General features: G+C 35.8%; 1 protein-coding gene across 1 annotated transcript in view; it reads right to left on the bottom strand.

The window, feature by feature from the left end:
- Window positions 1-17281, bottom strand: part of ALG13 (ALG13 UDP-N-acetylglucosaminyltransferase subunit) — a 75549-nt gene that overhangs the window by 32021 nt on the left and 26247 nt on the right. Inside the window, 14 exon segments of the mRNA XM_003735803.6 lie at window positions 514-634; window positions 1052-1208; window positions 1371-1484; window positions 1758-2001; window positions 3486-3613; window positions 4645-4745; window positions 5369-5433; window positions 6527-6635; window positions 7623-7698; window positions 9268-9430; window positions 9627-9708; window positions 14107-14179; window positions 14863-14909; window positions 15680-15730. Coding sequence (XP_003735851.3) covers window positions 514-634; window positions 1052-1208; window positions 1371-1484; window positions 1758-2001; window positions 3486-3613; window positions 4645-4745; window positions 5369-5433; window positions 6527-6635; window positions 7623-7698; window positions 9268-9430; window positions 9627-9708; window positions 14107-14179; window positions 14863-14909; window positions 15680-15730 — 1531 coding nt within the window.

Genomic DNA, 17281 nt, shown 5'->3' with positions numbered 1-17281 from the left:
CTCAGAAGAACACACGAAGGACTATACTATGAATATAATGACTTAGTAGAATGGGTATCACATAAGGTTCAATAAAGAGTAATGTTTATAGATTAAATAGATTTATTTTGGCAAAGAAGTTACTTCATAGCAGTCTTAAAAAATAATAGCCAGTCACACAAAAAGCCTAATGTAGTTATACAAATGGTGAGGGCAACTATAAATAGTGCCTTACTAATAAGGAATAGATTTTCCCATAATGATATCTGACATCAAGTCAAAACTCAATAAAGACCTAGGCAGAGAGCTGAAAACAAGTTATAACAATGTAGCAGCCTATTGAAATAGAAGTCCATTCTTCTTGAGAAATACCAGGACATGTTCAAAACCCAGCAAGCAATAAGAACTTATATAACTCTTTCCAAACTATGCTACTGGAACAGAGACCCCAAAAACAAATTGGTCTACTTCACTGCCCTGATGTGCTAATGCCACAAGAATCTTTTAAAAAATATTTAAATGTTACTGACTCACCATTTTCACTCTGGCCATTGCCCTCCTCTAAATTCAAAGCCTGTTTGCCCGAGCTATGTCCCCGCCTTCCAACACAGTATCCTGAAGTAGCAGGAACCATTGAAGAGGGACCTCCATGATTCTGTATCAAAGAGACACATACACACTGTAGTTCTCACTATAGAGTCAGGAAAAAAAAAAAAACAGCTAGAGGAATGTTTTAAAATGCACTTAAAAAAACTAGCCTAACAATGTGAACTAATGTTGTAAGAGAACTCCGTAATTAAATGTTTTCCATGCACTTTAGAATACAAAACATATGAAGTAATCATCAAGAAAATAGAAAATATCAACCCATACTATATAGGGAGATTATCAGTCTACCTCTACTTCCTTCTCTAGGAACAGGTGGGAGAAAATGTCTCTTTTCTCATTGTCATTTTCCAGAAAAGCCTTGGTTTATCTGTACAAAATCTAAAATTTATCCACATTGCCTTTACTTCAAAAAAATAAATGAAACAAGTAAACAGCTTTTTGAGTAAAGCTTTGATCCACTCACAGGTAAAGTTGGATAAGCAGTCTCATCCCCTTCTTCAACTTCATAAAAAGTAATCGTTTCTTCCAAGCCCCTGGGCATTTGTCCATTCCCTGAAGCAAATCCATACTGGGACTCCTTATTCATACAACTCATCTGGCGGTGACTACGTCTAAATGAACTTAAGTGGTTCAAATAATTAAAAAGTAGAAATGATGACATATAGTAACTTCTTCCTAATTTACAAATAACAGTTCGAATATCTCAAAGTTGATGCTTTTTAAAACATTAATGTTCAGCAATGAAATCAGGCTTACCCACTTTCTCTTAACACAACACTTACCGAGATCTGTAAGAGAAGTTATCATAGTTCTGGCAGCACCTTTTACCTGGGCCTGGGTAAAAACCAACTTTAGGGCCCGGCATGTTGTGCCTGTTTATAAACCAAGACGAATTTCTAAGAATAAAGGGAAAGGAAAATAGAATTCTCTATTCACTAATCCTAAGTAGTCAGTCTGTAGTCAAATAGAACTAACCCATCTTTCTAAATACATTCAACTAGAAAGAGCTCTGCTCTCTGCAATACTGGCATTAAGACTATCTATCATTAAGGAAATACAATCCGTATGTCACACAGACACTCATCTCGATGGCATTCTATATTCTTATATCTCTTCAACTGCTTCATATTTCCCTAGACAATGAAAATACAAATCTATCAACATTTTACCTGGGCATCCCATATCCTCGACCTTGTCTTGGAGATGGATGTTGAGGATGAAAATGTTCATTAGACATAACATCGCCAGCTGTCGAGTAGTGCATTGGAGGATCATGCCCATAATGCATACTGTGCTGTAGCCTGGGTGGGAGGAGGGGGTCTCCCTTGCTGTAAGCCATAGTCATATATACTTCTTTCCCTCGAACTTTCTTGAACATCTTCTTCTGTTGCTTCATGTCCATCTCTGATAAAACTTTCAGGCAAACAAAGAAGTAGCAAATAAACTTCATAACCAAAGCAGAAGGCCCAGTGTACTGTTACCACCACACTGCCTTAAAATTTCCAATGCTTCCCCTAGGAACAAACCAAATAAATATAGGAAGGGAATTTTTGTATTTTTGAAGGATATGCTAGATCTTTTATTTGGAAGGGCAAAACCAGCAGGTAATTTCTGTATCAATAGGTATATCTCGGCACTATCCCCAGTATGGGCAGGTTAGTATAGGTAATCAAAACACTGAGTTATCTATGGCCGGGCATGGTGGCTCATGTCTGAAATCCCAGCACTTTGGGATGCCGAGGCAAGTGGATCACTTGAGATCAGGAGCTTGAGAACAGCCTGGCCAACACGGTAAAACCCCATTCTCTACTAAAAATACAAAAACTAGCCGGGCATGGTAGCGTGCACTTGTAATCCCAGCTACTTGGGAGACTGAGGTAGGAGAACTGCTTGAGCCCAGGAGGTGGAGGTTGCAGTGAGCCAAGACTGCACCAATGATTCCAGCCTGGGTGACAGAGTGAGACTCCTTGAAAACAAAACAAAACAAAACAAAACAAAAATAAAAATGAAAATACTGAGTCATCCAATCACATACATTACTTTTCTCTAATAAATTATGCCTGTTAATATCCCTGGCTGCTTCTATGAAGGGTTTTGCTAGTTCTCTAAGAAATATTTTGCCCTGAAGTTTTAGAGTCTAAGATCAATGTCAGCTTAAGTTTTTTAAATTAATTTTTATAAGTGCAGAACAGTAGGTTATGGGATACATGCTGTATTTTCATACAAGCATTTGATCATTTGTGTAATAATCAAATCGGGGTAATTAGGATATCTATCACCTCAAATATTTACCATTTCTTTGTGTTGGGAACATTCTAAATGCAGTCCTCCAGTTATTTTGAAACATGTAATTATTAACTATAATGACCCTATTACACTACCAAATATTAGATCTTAATTCTACTATCTATTTTTGTACCCACTAACTAATTCCTCTTTATCCCCAATCCTCACCACCCTTCTGAGCCTCTGGTAACCATCATTCTACACCTCATCTCCACAAGATCAATTTTTTTTTTCCTTTTTAGCTCTCACATATGAGTGTTTAAGTTTACACAAAGTCCCTTAAGAACCATGGTTCTCAACCAAGGACAATTTTAACTCTCCCTCCCCTAGGGAATATTTGGCAATGTCTGGAAACATTTTTGGTTGTCACATTGGGCAGAGGGTGCTATTGACATCTAGTAAATAAGAAGCCAGAGATGCTATGAAGCATCCTACAAGGGACAGGACAGCCCCCCAACGATGAAGTAGTATCCATTCCATTTTCAGTAGTGCTGAAATTGAGAAAATCTACCCTACAACAAGACATATTACATACCTTTAAAAAATAGTACAATGTAGGTAAGTTAAAGGGAGTGCATGAAGGGGGAAAAAAAACGCTTTAGCATACAAACCTATTTCTGGGATATATCCCCCAGGCATTTTCTGGTAACCTCTTCCTTTACGACTGGGCACAGCATTCCAGGCAGAAAAAGGCATCACTTGGGTAACTGGTTTTAAGTTAGCCAGTGGAACAATGTGCCTTAAAAGTTAAAGGTATCACCATGAAGATATTGCAACACAGACTTAACTCTCATTCAAAATATGTATCCCACCCCTTATACTTCAAGTGTATTCTATTAAAAGCTGGTTGACAACAGCTTCCCCTTTTTTTAGGTTAGAAAACCTAAGAGTAGTTTTTACAATTTCACTGCTGTTTCTAGTACCGATCACATTTCAGAAGAAAGACTGGTAGACTATATTAGTTCACACATATTTGCTGTACCTCCTGGGAGAATTATATTCCCCTACCCCATTGACATGAGGCTTGGCAATGTAAACCACTCTGGTCAATAAAATATGAGACATTTTAAGATCCAGAAAATGGTTTGTTATGTTTTCATTTTATTCCCTGACTATGACCGTGGAAGCACATGTTAAAATCCAATCTCTGTTAGACCGGATCCCATCTGCTGATCCACTATGGACATGCTAAATGAAGGAGAAAGGACATTATTGTTTTAAGCTGCTGAGATGTTTTGGTTGTTAGGGCAGCATAGCCTTATTCATGATTCTCAAAGTAAACCAGCAGCATTAGCATCACCTGCAAACTTGTTCAAAATTAAAAGTCTTGGGTCCCACCTCAGACTTACTGCATCAGAAACTTTAGAGACTGGGCTCACTAATTTGTGTTTTCACAAGCCCACCCGGTAATTCTGGTGCATGGTAAAGTTTGAGAAAGACTAGATTAGCTTATCTCTATACTGGCAGAGGCTCAGTTAGTAATCCAACTTTCCAATTACTATGAACAGTTTTGTTTCAGAATTCTATTGTACTTAGTATTTCTAATAAGTAGGCTAGTGCCTAAGATTTGAAAACTTTTATACATATCTAATACCTATATTGAGATTTCATACTTCAGCACATGCTTTTATAATTCAAGGTAAGTCACCCTAGGCCAATACCAGATAAAATTCTGATTATCTTACTAGCATCCTGGTAATTCTCTATTTAATATTACAAAATGGAAACAGGAACCAAAGATTTTAGTAATTCAAATTATAATATTCCTACCTTTCGGCCAGTTCTTCAATGAAAACTGTTACTGAATTGTTCTCATTTCCAACTTCCTGGATATGAGCATTATAATATCTTCCATCTGATTCCAAGCAAACCTGTAAAGAGAATACATCTAGTCTCAAGGCTAGTGACAGATATGGCTACTGCCAAACAAAATACCACTTTTTTCCAAATGGAGTTCAGTGTCTACTTTTTAAAGTTATTCATATCAACACTGCCAGTCTGGATGCATGGAGGAAGCACATACTGAAAGAACCTTAGATCTAATCACCAAATTTGTAATTGTAACACAAACATTAAAAAAACATTTTTTTCAGCTGGGTGTGGTAGCTCATGCCTGTAATCCCAACACTGGGAGGCCAAGGTGAGGGGATCACTTGAGGCCAGGAATGAGACAAGCCTGGGCAACACAGGGAGACCCTGTCTCTATAAGAGAAAATAAAAATTAAAGAAATTAGACTGGCATGATGGTACGTGCCTGTAGATCCAGCCACTAGACAGGCTGAGGTAGGAGGATCATTTGAGCCCAGGAATTCATGAGCCACGAGCATCCCACTATATTCCAGCAGAGACAACAGAGCTAGACCCTATCTCTTTAGAAAAACAAACAAAGCAAAAAAAAAGTTTCTAGTACTTTGTAAATAAGTCTTGCTCAACTCATATTATGGCTGCAAGCACATTCTTAAACAAATTACTGATTCTTGAAGAAGGAACTAACCTGACACTTGTCTCCCAAATAGTACTGTCTCCCAGCATACTCCATGTAATCAGATTTTTGAAGTTCTATTAAAAGAAATGAAGATTCAAGCTCAACCGTACTGTTTCGTTTCCTATATCATTTAATTTCCTCATTTACTTTTACCATAGTACCTTTGACAGCACTACCATTATAAGTGAAAATAGGGGTAAAGTTCCAAAGGGCCAGTCTATCATTCTTGATGGGTTATTTCTGCAGCCAATTTAAAGAGACCTTCCAAAATAATTTTGTGCTTTAAAAAATAAATAGGTGGAAATTGGGAGTTTGTAACCTGAGACAGTAAAACACTAAAGGGGTACAATTTGAAAATAACAGTATTCAGCTTCTTCAAATCAATCTTTTCTTTTTTAACAACATACTGTGTTTCCCAAGGTCTTAACCTCATTCTAGATTGTCTCTATAAGAGACATTAGCTAGGTTTTTCAGGGTTCAAGGAGTGGAATGTGAAATATTAAAGTCTCATCTTGAAGGCAAAACTTTAAGGCCTAGGTTGATCACTTTAGATATTTTATAAGGAGAGAAACAATGACCTATTTCATGGATTGGTAAATTTTTTCTGCAAAGAGCCAGAAAGTAAATATTTTCAGTTTCTTCGGCCATAACTACTACTCAGAACTACTCAAACTCTGCTGTAAAATTTCATGAACACTGAAATTTGAATTATATAATTTTCATGTGTCACAATATGTTATATATGTTATTCTTTTAATTTTTTCTGGTGTTTAAGAATTAAAGACCATTCTTAGCTCATGGACCACACAAAAACAGTTGGTGAGTTAGACTAGTCCACAGCCCTAATCTACTGATTTATCAAAGAAGTTGGTCGTAACACATGAAATTTAAGATGAGCCTGTTTTCCACTCATTAAAAGTTTCATAAGGCTATCTAAAGATTATCTCCACATAGTCTTTGCAAAGTTGAAGTCCCAGGCAAACATCAGACTCTAAAAGATCCCTGCCACTTCTAAAGCTGTGTTCCCTCCTTTGGATTTAAATCATATATGGAGTAAGATTAAAAGTACCAGGCTGATTTTATAACAGTATTTCTTTTAAGAGATGTTCAACATAATTTGCAAAATTAGTCTCTTAGATTCAAAGTATCCTGTTGATATTTCATTACCTTTTCTGCCGTCCAACCAAACATCAAACTCTACATTACGATAGATTTCTGGATCCAGGGCTTTCAGCACCTTATAGGGGAAGGGCATCTTTGATGCATTTTCTGGAGACTAAAACAAAAATAATCGTGCTACAAACTCACAATCCTTAGTCTTACTTCTATGAAGAAGGAAGAATTAAGGTTCTTTCTTCTTAAAAAAAAAAAAAGTACATGTTGTTCTGTATTAAAACAAGAAATAAATTGCATGATAAATTTTGCCATATATTTTAAAAATCAGGAGACTACAGTAGTAAAATGCAAGTAACATTCAAGGTTTTAGATGGCAGAAGGGAAATAATGTCTAAAGCAGGCAACAACTCAGGTCACATCCCATATAAACCAATGCAACACGAACCAGGATTAAAAATTCAAAGCTATTCAGGAAGTATCATCATGATATACACATGGAGGTACAAGTATTTCTGTACTCTAAAATCCCCTGGAAATATCTGAAGTTTAATTCGTTTTGTCAAATCCTGTTAAAATTTCCAAAGAAACTACCACTTTTCTTCTGCTTTCCTAGAATTTCACTATATTCAATACTATTCCAAAATTACAAGCACCTCAGGTATACACAGAGATTGCTATAATAGTATTTGCCTTGTTTAGTTAGCCTCAAACTGAAGGCCTATTTGATTTTAGTCTCATAGGAATGGTAAAATTTCTCCTGTTTCTCCCACTTTAAACTATGATTATCACCTCGTTTGAACAAAATAAAGATAGGCATTGAATTTCTTCATGAAAAAATCCTTAGCATCGGAAGACTAATTACAAATTAAATATCGGGTTTGTAATATTTAGCTTAAAAGCATATTGCTCCTGAAATTTCTGAAGTGTTCAGTTTCTTCTGAGAAATCCAAAATTCCGTAAGAATAAGAATTCAAATAACATTAAGCACACATTTAAGTTTAAAGATAGGTAACACTTTCACAAAAGAAAATGACCAACTCGTCCCTCAACCCATATAATTAGAATATACTATCTGACTTTAACTAGTTTAAGTCATGATGCTGCAAGCCAAGAGAATGAAAATTCTTTGCCTTAGAAAATATCAAACCTTGGTTTCTTCTGTTCCTTTATTGTAGCCCTCTGGTATATTTTCAGCATTGCAGCAAGCACCCCACTCTTCCATCCTAATTCAAAAGATGTAAAGCAAAGAGCTTTTTATAAATGTAGTAGTTTCTTATCTTAAGCCTAACAACTACACCACCACCTAGTGGTAAATTAATTCAGTTCCAAAAATGAGGCCAATGCTTTCTCATCCCAACATTTGCATTTATGGTTCCTTTTTATAAGTATGTGCTACAACATATTTAGCAGATTACCTCCTATATTTTACAACTCCTGTGAGGACACACTCATAAGGTTATCCCTATGATCCCTGCCTCATCCATTTTACCGGTCTCTCCTCTGCTAACTATAAGAAAGCAAGCAGCCATGTTCACCACTGCAATGTAGCAAGGAGCTGAGGGTTACTTCTGGCCAACTGACAGCAAAAACTTGAAGCTCTCAGTCCTATAGCTCAAAGGAACCGAATGCTGCCAGGTACCATGAATGGGGAAGTGGATCCTTCCTCAGTCAAAGCTCCAGAGAAGAACTCAGTCCTGATCAACATTCTCATTAGTCTTATGAGACACTCAGCAGAAGATCCAGCTGAGCCATGACCATATTCCTAATCCACATAAATTGTGAGAAAAGTGTGCTGTTTTAAGCTGCCAAGTTTGTAGAAGCAGTGTTACACAGCAATAGATAACTAATACACCTTGACTTCTTACTACTGTAGTTTCCGTAAGCCTAAAGTCCTTAAGACAAGTAATCAGAAGTAATCAGTGAAGAACAAAGCAATCTTTACCCTAATACCTGGTTGCCAATCCTGGCAGTCCCAAATAAGCTTTAAAAACCCTCCCCACCCCCGTCACACACACATACATGAAAAAAAAATCACTTGGAAGCTTTAAACATCCAAGAAATAGAAATGCAAGACACAAATCACAAGGTGACACTTACCTAGCACCAAACCTATCTGAATTTGCAGGCCGAACTAGGAATCAGAAGAAATATAAGACATCTACTTTATTATCTCAAACCCAAAGTGTTCAACTAGAGCTGCTAAATAGTTGTTTCCTCAGAGGCACACAATATGTACTCACAGTGCATACCAAAGGCAGATACGCAAACACTCCTAAAACTTAGACTGAGAGATTTTCTACTAGCTGAATGTGTCAAGTAACCAATGAACCTCAGTTGTTATCTAGAAAATGATGGTGCTACTTTAGAATCAGCATTTTCTCAAAGTATGGTCCATAGCCTACCTACATCAGAATGCTTAGGCACACTTGTTTAAAAAAGATTCCTGGTCCCATTCTGACCTCAAATTTTGTGACAGTAGGCCCAGGAATATGTCTTTCTGACAAATACTTTAATTCTTATACAACTAAAGTTTGAGAACCATGTAATTAGATAGTTCTGAAGTTTCTTCCAGCAATACAAAACGACTTGAACAAAACCCCCAAAGTCTGGGCATCTCACAATACATCTGTTTTGGCAAAACTCTCCCCCCATCAAAAATATATATCCTTAATATATGTGTATGTGTGATTATGTAATCTAACTCACAAGTTTGCCAGGCCCCTTCTACTTTCAAATGATTATACACAGAAGTACAAAACATAATTATGATGATATCCCTTTCCCTTTATTACCTATTCTGATTTGAACTCTTGTAGACAGTATTGGCATCCTCACTCCCAGTCACAGCATTATTTCTGTTCTTCTTAGAACCACTTCGAAACAATTTAATTGCAGTTTTCAACTCTTCTTCATCCACAACAAATACATCTTTATAGAGAATTTCGTATAATACAGCTGAAGGAAAAATGGCCAAAATTCCAATTGTCAAAATAAGATTTATATTAACTACATGAAAACAGTCATAATCCTATGTGCAAATTTAATAGGTACCAACAAGTCTTTAAAGGGGGCTATTCATGGTGGGTCCCTGAAATTAAAGAGTGACAAGTCATCTGAAATCACACCCAAAATTTATAACGCCTTCACATACCCTGACAAACAGCTGCACTTGACTGAAATTGTTTTGAGTACACAGAATCATAGTGACCACTACTTGAATAGCAGAGTAGAATCTAAAGAAAAACACACAGAATAATTAAGTGAATGTTATACATCTTAAAACCATGAAATTAAGATGATAAATAAGTTGAAATTGAGTCAGTAGGCAGCGATTGATAACTAACCGAATTTATTTTTTTAAAAGTGATTTTTAAAATCTAAATATAAGGAAATACAACCTGTATCTCATAGAGATTTTCTTGGCAGTGACTTTTAAATGCCAAAATTAAAATCACTACTAAGGTTACACTGTGAGCCTCAATCACATTACTTTAGTATACCAAAAAAGTCCTGATTTACGAATTTGCAAAATAAAAAAATGAACACTTAGAAATTGAGTTACTGAACATAACAGAAAGACTAACAGATGCCAAAAGACTTAGCTAACTTCTAAGAATGACTGGAGAAATTAGGTCAAATACTCAAATACTCTAAACTCAGACTAAGGGAGGAAAGGAATATTATTCAATTATTTTAAGTTATCCATTTAACTTAATAGCAATATATCAATACACTATATAGCATCAATACTGCTAGAGAGACTTCCTCAATGAATTAAGGCACATCTCAGGCTACAAAAATGAGAGTTTAAGGTCTTAGCTGATTCCTTGAATTCCTAAGGTTTTTTTTTTCCCCAATTCAAAGGTCATGCTTGTTAAGCAAAATTTGTTCAGTCGAAATGTCGCATGTGATGAAATTTGTTTATGCAACTGTTCCAAAGTTTTCTGAGTCTTTGCTAAAAAAAAAAAAAAAAAAAATCTGTCTTAGCCATGTTGGGTAACGTGGGCCAGTAGTCTCAACTACTATGGCAGGAGAGTCACATGAACCCAGGAGTTTGAAGCTGTAGTGTGCTATGACCTCACCTGTGAAGAGCCACCGTACTCTAGCCTAGGTGACAGAGTGAGATTCCTCTCTCTTAATAAAAAAACAAAAATTCTGTTTTATATAAGGGATATGATCCCTAGTAATTAAGGTTCTTCCATTTTGAAGGTATCGCAAACTGAGTTACTCAAGACGATTCTGCAATCTGTGAAAAGATGCTGCCACCAAGCCTCCTTGGCAGAAACAATTATCCTAAGCATTCTTTTTTTTTCTGTCTTCCTACTCTTCCCTGGGCTAACTTCTCCTAAATATCAAGTTATTTAATCCCATGTCTATTATTCTTCACTTGTCTTTTTGGAAATCACACTTACTAACTCTAAGAAATGTTAATAACTGGAGGCAGTTATGGAGGGAGAAACTTACAACTTAAGTTGTAAGTTGTTAAGAAGCAGTTGTTAAGAAGTAAAGGAATCCAGTTAACCAGAACTGATGAATAAGCAGTTCTTACAGAAAGAAAACAGACAACCATATAATTTCTCTATTCAGGTGACAACAAGATCCATTTTGCCTGGAAGAGGCAAAACAAGGCATGGTGGCTTTTATGTTTCTGGTGGTATTCCAATGTGAAATAATAATTCTCTCATACATACTTGTGGGTGGTTTGGGAGTGGGCAGGTGGGATATAATTAATGACAGTAAACTAGTGAAAAAATGGGGTAGATCTATATTACTGAGAAGGATATTTAAAAAGAACAAGTAAAAATGTTAAATATGAGTCCATCTATACTTAAAAGACAAACACAAAGAGAATGATACAGAAATATAATCACCAATATTTAATAGTTTGTTACTTTGAAGTGTGTAAGACTGAAGAAGATGAATGTGGACTTTCTTAGTCTACATTTTCAAACTTTTTATTTTGTTTTTAATATTAAGTATGTAATTCTATCTAGATAAAGTCAGCTGAGTGAAGAGGGCTTGATTTCAGTAGCATTCATTTTAATACTGAATACACTTAAGAAACTGAAGATAACTACGTAGAATGAAGAGTTAAGTCAACACAGAAGGTAAAAGACACCAAAGTGAATATTATGCATTTATTTCTATGAAAGTTGGTTCTAAAATATTTTAGAAGGCTCATTAATAATGTTCACTACCTATAATAAAGTCATTTTATTTATTTAATTATTTGTTTTTGAGATGGAGTTGCTCTGTCACTCAGGTTGGAGTGCAGTGGTACAATCTCAGCTCACTGCAACCTCTGCCTCTCGGGCTCAAGCGATTCTCCAGCTTCAGCCTTCCGAGGAGCTGGGATTACAGGCATGTGCCTCACGTTTGGCTAGTTTCTATATTTTTAGTAGAGACAGAGTTTCACCATATTGGCTGGGTTGGTCTCAAACTCCTGACCTCACGTGATTCGCCTGCTTATGCCAGGATTACAGGCGTGACCCACGACACCCGGCCTCATTTATAAAAACTCAATCCTGATGCCAATCTTAAGAGTGTGAACTGAGATAAAGCAGCAAAGTTTTAGGTAAAGCAAAGTATCACAAAATAAAAGCACTGGCTTTTCCATACTTATATTTCAATACAAGCGATGCCTCCCTATTTATAAATTCCCAAATCAGACATATATAGGCATTATCCTATATATGCAAATACCCAAGTGCTGCTAAGTTTTAGCTCTGTATACACATGTGGATATTTGTTGGTTGTACACACTTAAAAGGTCTGACATTTTTGTATTCTCATGGTTCCCAATAGGTAATGTTCCCCTAGATTAGCTAATTAATTTCTCTGTAAGATATACAAGACATTTAAAAGTGGAATTGTATAATCGTAGAAACTAAGTGGGAGATATATGGATGTTCACTACATGAGTCTTTAAACTCTGTATGAAAAATTTCAGAATACAATGTTGGTGGAAAAAAACTGATCTAAAAGTTTAAAGATCCCTGGTAAAGATTCAAATTTCATCTCAAGCAATTTTGTGTACAACTGTTTAGATACAAAAGCTAACACTCTTCTTCAAACAATTCAGATTATGTCACACTTTCGCCTAAAAAGTTCCCATTAGTGATTAGGGTCAAGTGTGCTGGTGTCTGAAATTTACTTTAAACTACTTCAAAAAAGAAAAGTGAACTGCTGAATGGATTGAGGAATAGATATGTGATAATACTAAGATGTTAACAGCAGACTCTAGGTGTGGGTAGGTATATGGATGCTCACTGTAAAATTCTTTTAACTTTTCTGTATGTTTGAACATAAAATGTTGGGAAAAGTTTTAATTGACTATTCTGTACAACGAAAAAACAAGTCATTTGGCATGGCCTGCTCTACCTCTTCTTATGTAACTCTGGCCTATCTTTCCAGCATCACCCTCCTCACACCCAACTACTTAAGTCCCAAAGGGTCTCTTACTTCCATGCCCCTGTATATAGTGTTTCCTCTGAATAGACTGCTCTTCATACTTGATGGACTCTTTTATACCCCACTTAAATGTCACTACCATTATGAAGCTTTCTCAACTCCCTCAAGCAGAAAGAAGGGTTTGTTCCTTCATGCTTTTAGTACAATGTTTTTATTATAAAACTTAATATTTTATTGTAATTAAACCTTTCCAGGTCTGTCTTGATTGCCCCTTAAGCTCTTAGAGGGCAAAGATTTCACTGTATTCATTTTGGTGTCCCCAAAGCTCAGAAAAGAGATAATTAATGTACCCCATTTATACTTATCCTCTAAGTTATCTCCCACTCAGTCTTTTCTATTCCTAATGCTACTTCTCCTTAGTTCAGTTATTCCCCCTCAATTATCATAACAGCATCCTAACAGTTCTCCTGATGTCTAGTATTGTCTTGTCATCATTAAAATGTTGTCTAAATTGTGTTCCATGTTGTGAAATAAGGCTTAAAAAACTCAAACACTGTGTAGTCTATATTTCACTAATCAAATAATCAGGATAAAGGGCTTTTCTTTTATAAACTTTTTGGAGGAGAAGCTGTATGGTGAAAACAATTTGTCTGCTGAGTATTTTCAACAACCAAGTACTTTACCAGGCAGTAGACACTGTCACTTCCCTCAAGAAACTTTCAGATAATGAAAGAAGTACATATAAAAACAAATACAATATAATAAATACTATAATTACTTGGGAGCTGCTAAGGGATCACAAAGGGAGAAAATGACTCGAGGGGCTTTGGCAAAGTTATAAATACAAAGACACAAAGTATGAAAGGCAGAATATCTGGAAGCACAGCATAAAGATGGAAGACAATGAAGCTGGTTTGGGACCTTTCAGGATGCTGAATGCCTAACTTTGAAGTTTGAACCTGATCCTTTTTTAGTCACTGAGGAGCCTATTAGGGTTTTGGGTGGCTTTTTTCCTATCACAGAGAAGTGACAATCAGATCTGTTTAGAGGGATAACACTGAGAATAACTGACTAGAGAGGAAAAGGCTAGTGACAGAGAATCTTGTCATTCAGACTATGATTTTCATTAATTAGGTTAAAAATGATTTCTTAATATCCTGGCAACCCAGAAGCATCATTCAACTTCTTTTATATAAGTCAACATTCACTCATCTTCTTACCTTGTCTTCATAGCCATTATCTGTGACATAAGTTGGAGGTTTTCCAGGAAAGCGATAAAGAATGAAATCCCGACTACATGGGGAAAACAAAGGTAAGTGGCAAGACATAATTTGGTATATATCTCTTATATATACATGCCTTTAAATTGCCTACCTTATTCATATAAAATAATATAAACATCTGGTTTAATGTTTGGCTTTAAAATAATCCAAAAAGGCTAAATGATATTAATTCAAGGTAGACAACTAATTACCCCTGAAGTCTTATGGATTTTTTTTTTTAAAAACATATCTTAATTTGGGAGGAGGAGGGGTAAAGACAACAAATTATCAATTGTATGTATCTCTGTGAGTTGGGGGATGGTGGTGCTCTTTATTGAAAGCAGGGGTTGGCAATTTTTTCGCAAAAGGCTAAATAGGCATTCCAGCTTTTGCAGACTGTATGGTTTATTCAACTTTGCTTTTGTAGCATGAAAGCAGCCACAGACAATGCATGAGTGAATGAGCATCACTGTGTTCTAATAAAGCTTTATAGACACTACAATTTGAATTTTATATTTTTCCATGCCATGAAACATTCTTTTGACTTTTAAACCATTTAAAATATTTTAACACTCTTTCTTAGCTTAGACTTCTTCATTCCATATATCAATGCATCAAATCTTAAATCTCCACAATCCTGAGACACCTTTAATTGAGATCTTATACATACATGCATGCACACATCCACTCTCAAAGAACGAGGATATAACTTACTTATAAATTAGAGAAAGTGCTCTTATTTCCAGCTGGCCAGCACTTTCCTAAACATAAATAGTACATAAAGTTTTAAAAAACAGTCTGTAGCTAGGAGGTAGTTTTTTTTTTTTTTTTAAAGTTCAACAATTTTTTAGCTGCTTAGCACTGCTTTAGATGAAGAATTTGTAGAACACACTATAACCTGTTTTGAGGCTTGGAATACTGTGATAGCTACTCATTAACATAAACTTGTCCTGAAAAAGAGGACCTAAAGCCCTACTTAGACAGCCATTAAGTAATAAGGACAGGTAATATGAGAGATTTTAAAAATACAAAAATGGATAAAAAGGCAGTATTAAAAGGGAGCAGGGATTTAGTAAATGTGTTTTAAGTCCAGAACTATGGAATTAACTTTATCACATAAAAATTATTTCTAAATAAAGTATGTATATATGAATTTTAGTCCCACATAAAAGGAAGACAACTACAAATCAGGGGAATTGTCTAATAAAAAGAATGACCTCTTGGTAAAATTAATTACCACCCTCCTCCCCCATTAAAGTGAAAAGGCTTAAGCTTGTCCTGTTTCCAAGTAGGGTATACTTTTTTGCTAGTCTATGGTTGATGGGACTGTTAATATACAATCATCAATATTCAACACCAAACAATAGGTCAATTGCCAGCCTCTAAACTTATGCAAGAAATATTGGATTCAACACAGCTGGCTATGAAAGAAAAAGCTTGGTGTCTGGCTAAAATGATACAGCTGAATGAATAAATTTACATTACTATTCCAAATAACTCTGAAAGATTAAACCCCCATATTTGATCTTACCTTGGGATTTCCCAGCCGTTCCAGGTATTTCTCAAAAGATCCCTCCACATACTTCAAAAATAAAACAAACTCGACTTAACCAAATACACAGCATTACTGAAATATGATTATATTCTGCAATATTATCCTGCAATGGGTTCTTTGCTCAGGTCAACAATTATGGCAGTAAGTTTCTACTCTGCACAGCACCTCAAGAAGATTTGCACATACACAAAACTCATTAGGGGAGAAAAGCTAGAGTATAAAAAGTATCTTAGGAATTGGTCCTGGCATATCCACATACCAGTGCATTTCATCAAATGGTATGCTTTTGAATTTCATTTGAAATGCCAATTTAAGTGATAATTTTCATAAATCAAGCAAGATCAGTATTTCTAAGAATTTCAAATTTGAATAGACATGCATTTACAAAATTAAACTGAGAAACTTTAAAGAGAATTTCATTAGTTTCAAAAAAGACCATGGGACAAGGGAACTTTTTAGGGGTGATGGAAACATTCTCTATTTTGATTGCAGTGGTAGTTCTATGATTGCATATCATCTACAAAACTAAAAATGCCAAACATAAAATGGTGAGTTTTATTGCATGTAAAATATGCCTCCATAAAAATGAAATTAAACTCAGGGAATGTAACAGATTTATTTCTAATTCCATGCATGCATTATCACCAGACTTATAAAAAAATCATTTAAATATATCTATTCTGTAAGTAGCCTTGCACCCCTCTATAACTGATATATAACCACTGATCTGCTTTCTGTAACTATAGATTGCCTTGTATTTTTTCTAGAGTTTTATATAAGGGAAATTAAACAGTATAAACTTTGCAAGGGGTCTGGCTTCTATCACTTAGTATTAAATTGAGATATGAATCTCAATTATTTAGTTTTAAAATTTTACACACATCTTTGTTACTCAAACTGTTGTCCACAAACCAATAGCAAGCATTACTTTAGACTCTGTTCAAAATGCAGAAATCTCCACTGAACACAGTGGCTCACACTTGTAGTCTCAGCACTTCGGGAGGCCAAAGCGGGGATATCACTTGAGCCCAGGAGTACGAGACCAGTCTGAACAACATGGTTAAACCTCATCTCTACTAAAAACACAAAATATTTAGCCCAGCAAGGTGGCAGGCACCTGCAGTCCCAAGTTATTCGGGAGGCTGAGGTGGGAGGATTGCTTCGGCCTGGGAGGTGGAGGCTGCAGTGAGCCATGATCCTGCCACTGCACTCCAGCCTGGGCAACAGAGTGAGACTTTGTCTCAAGGAGGGAAGAAAAAAAGAAATGTTGGGCCCCAACTCAAACCTACTGAATCAAACCCTGCAGTTTAACAAGATCTCCAGGTGATTTGTATGCACAAAAATACTTGAGACGCACTGCTTTACACTATGGTCTTGCATTTGAAGTAATGTCACTAATAATCTTTTCCCCAGGTGTAGAGAAGACTAAACTCAGCTTCAAGGCAACAAGCTTTGAAGTCAAGAAGTCTTCCCATAGTTTTAAAATTCACTGAAACCTGTTGAGAAAATTAAGAGTAAACCTCGAACAGTAGGCAAATACTCACAATAAACAGAAGAAACGAATGCACTAGAAGGACC

The sequence above is a fragment of the Callithrix jacchus genome, chromosome X (assembly GCF_049354715.1).
Source record: "Callithrix jacchus isolate 240 chromosome X, calJac240_pri, whole genome shotgun sequence".
NCBI lineage: Eukaryota > Metazoa > Chordata > Mammalia > Primates > Cebidae > Callithrix > Callithrix jacchus.
This window is presented reverse-complemented; position numbering and strand designations above follow the sequence as displayed.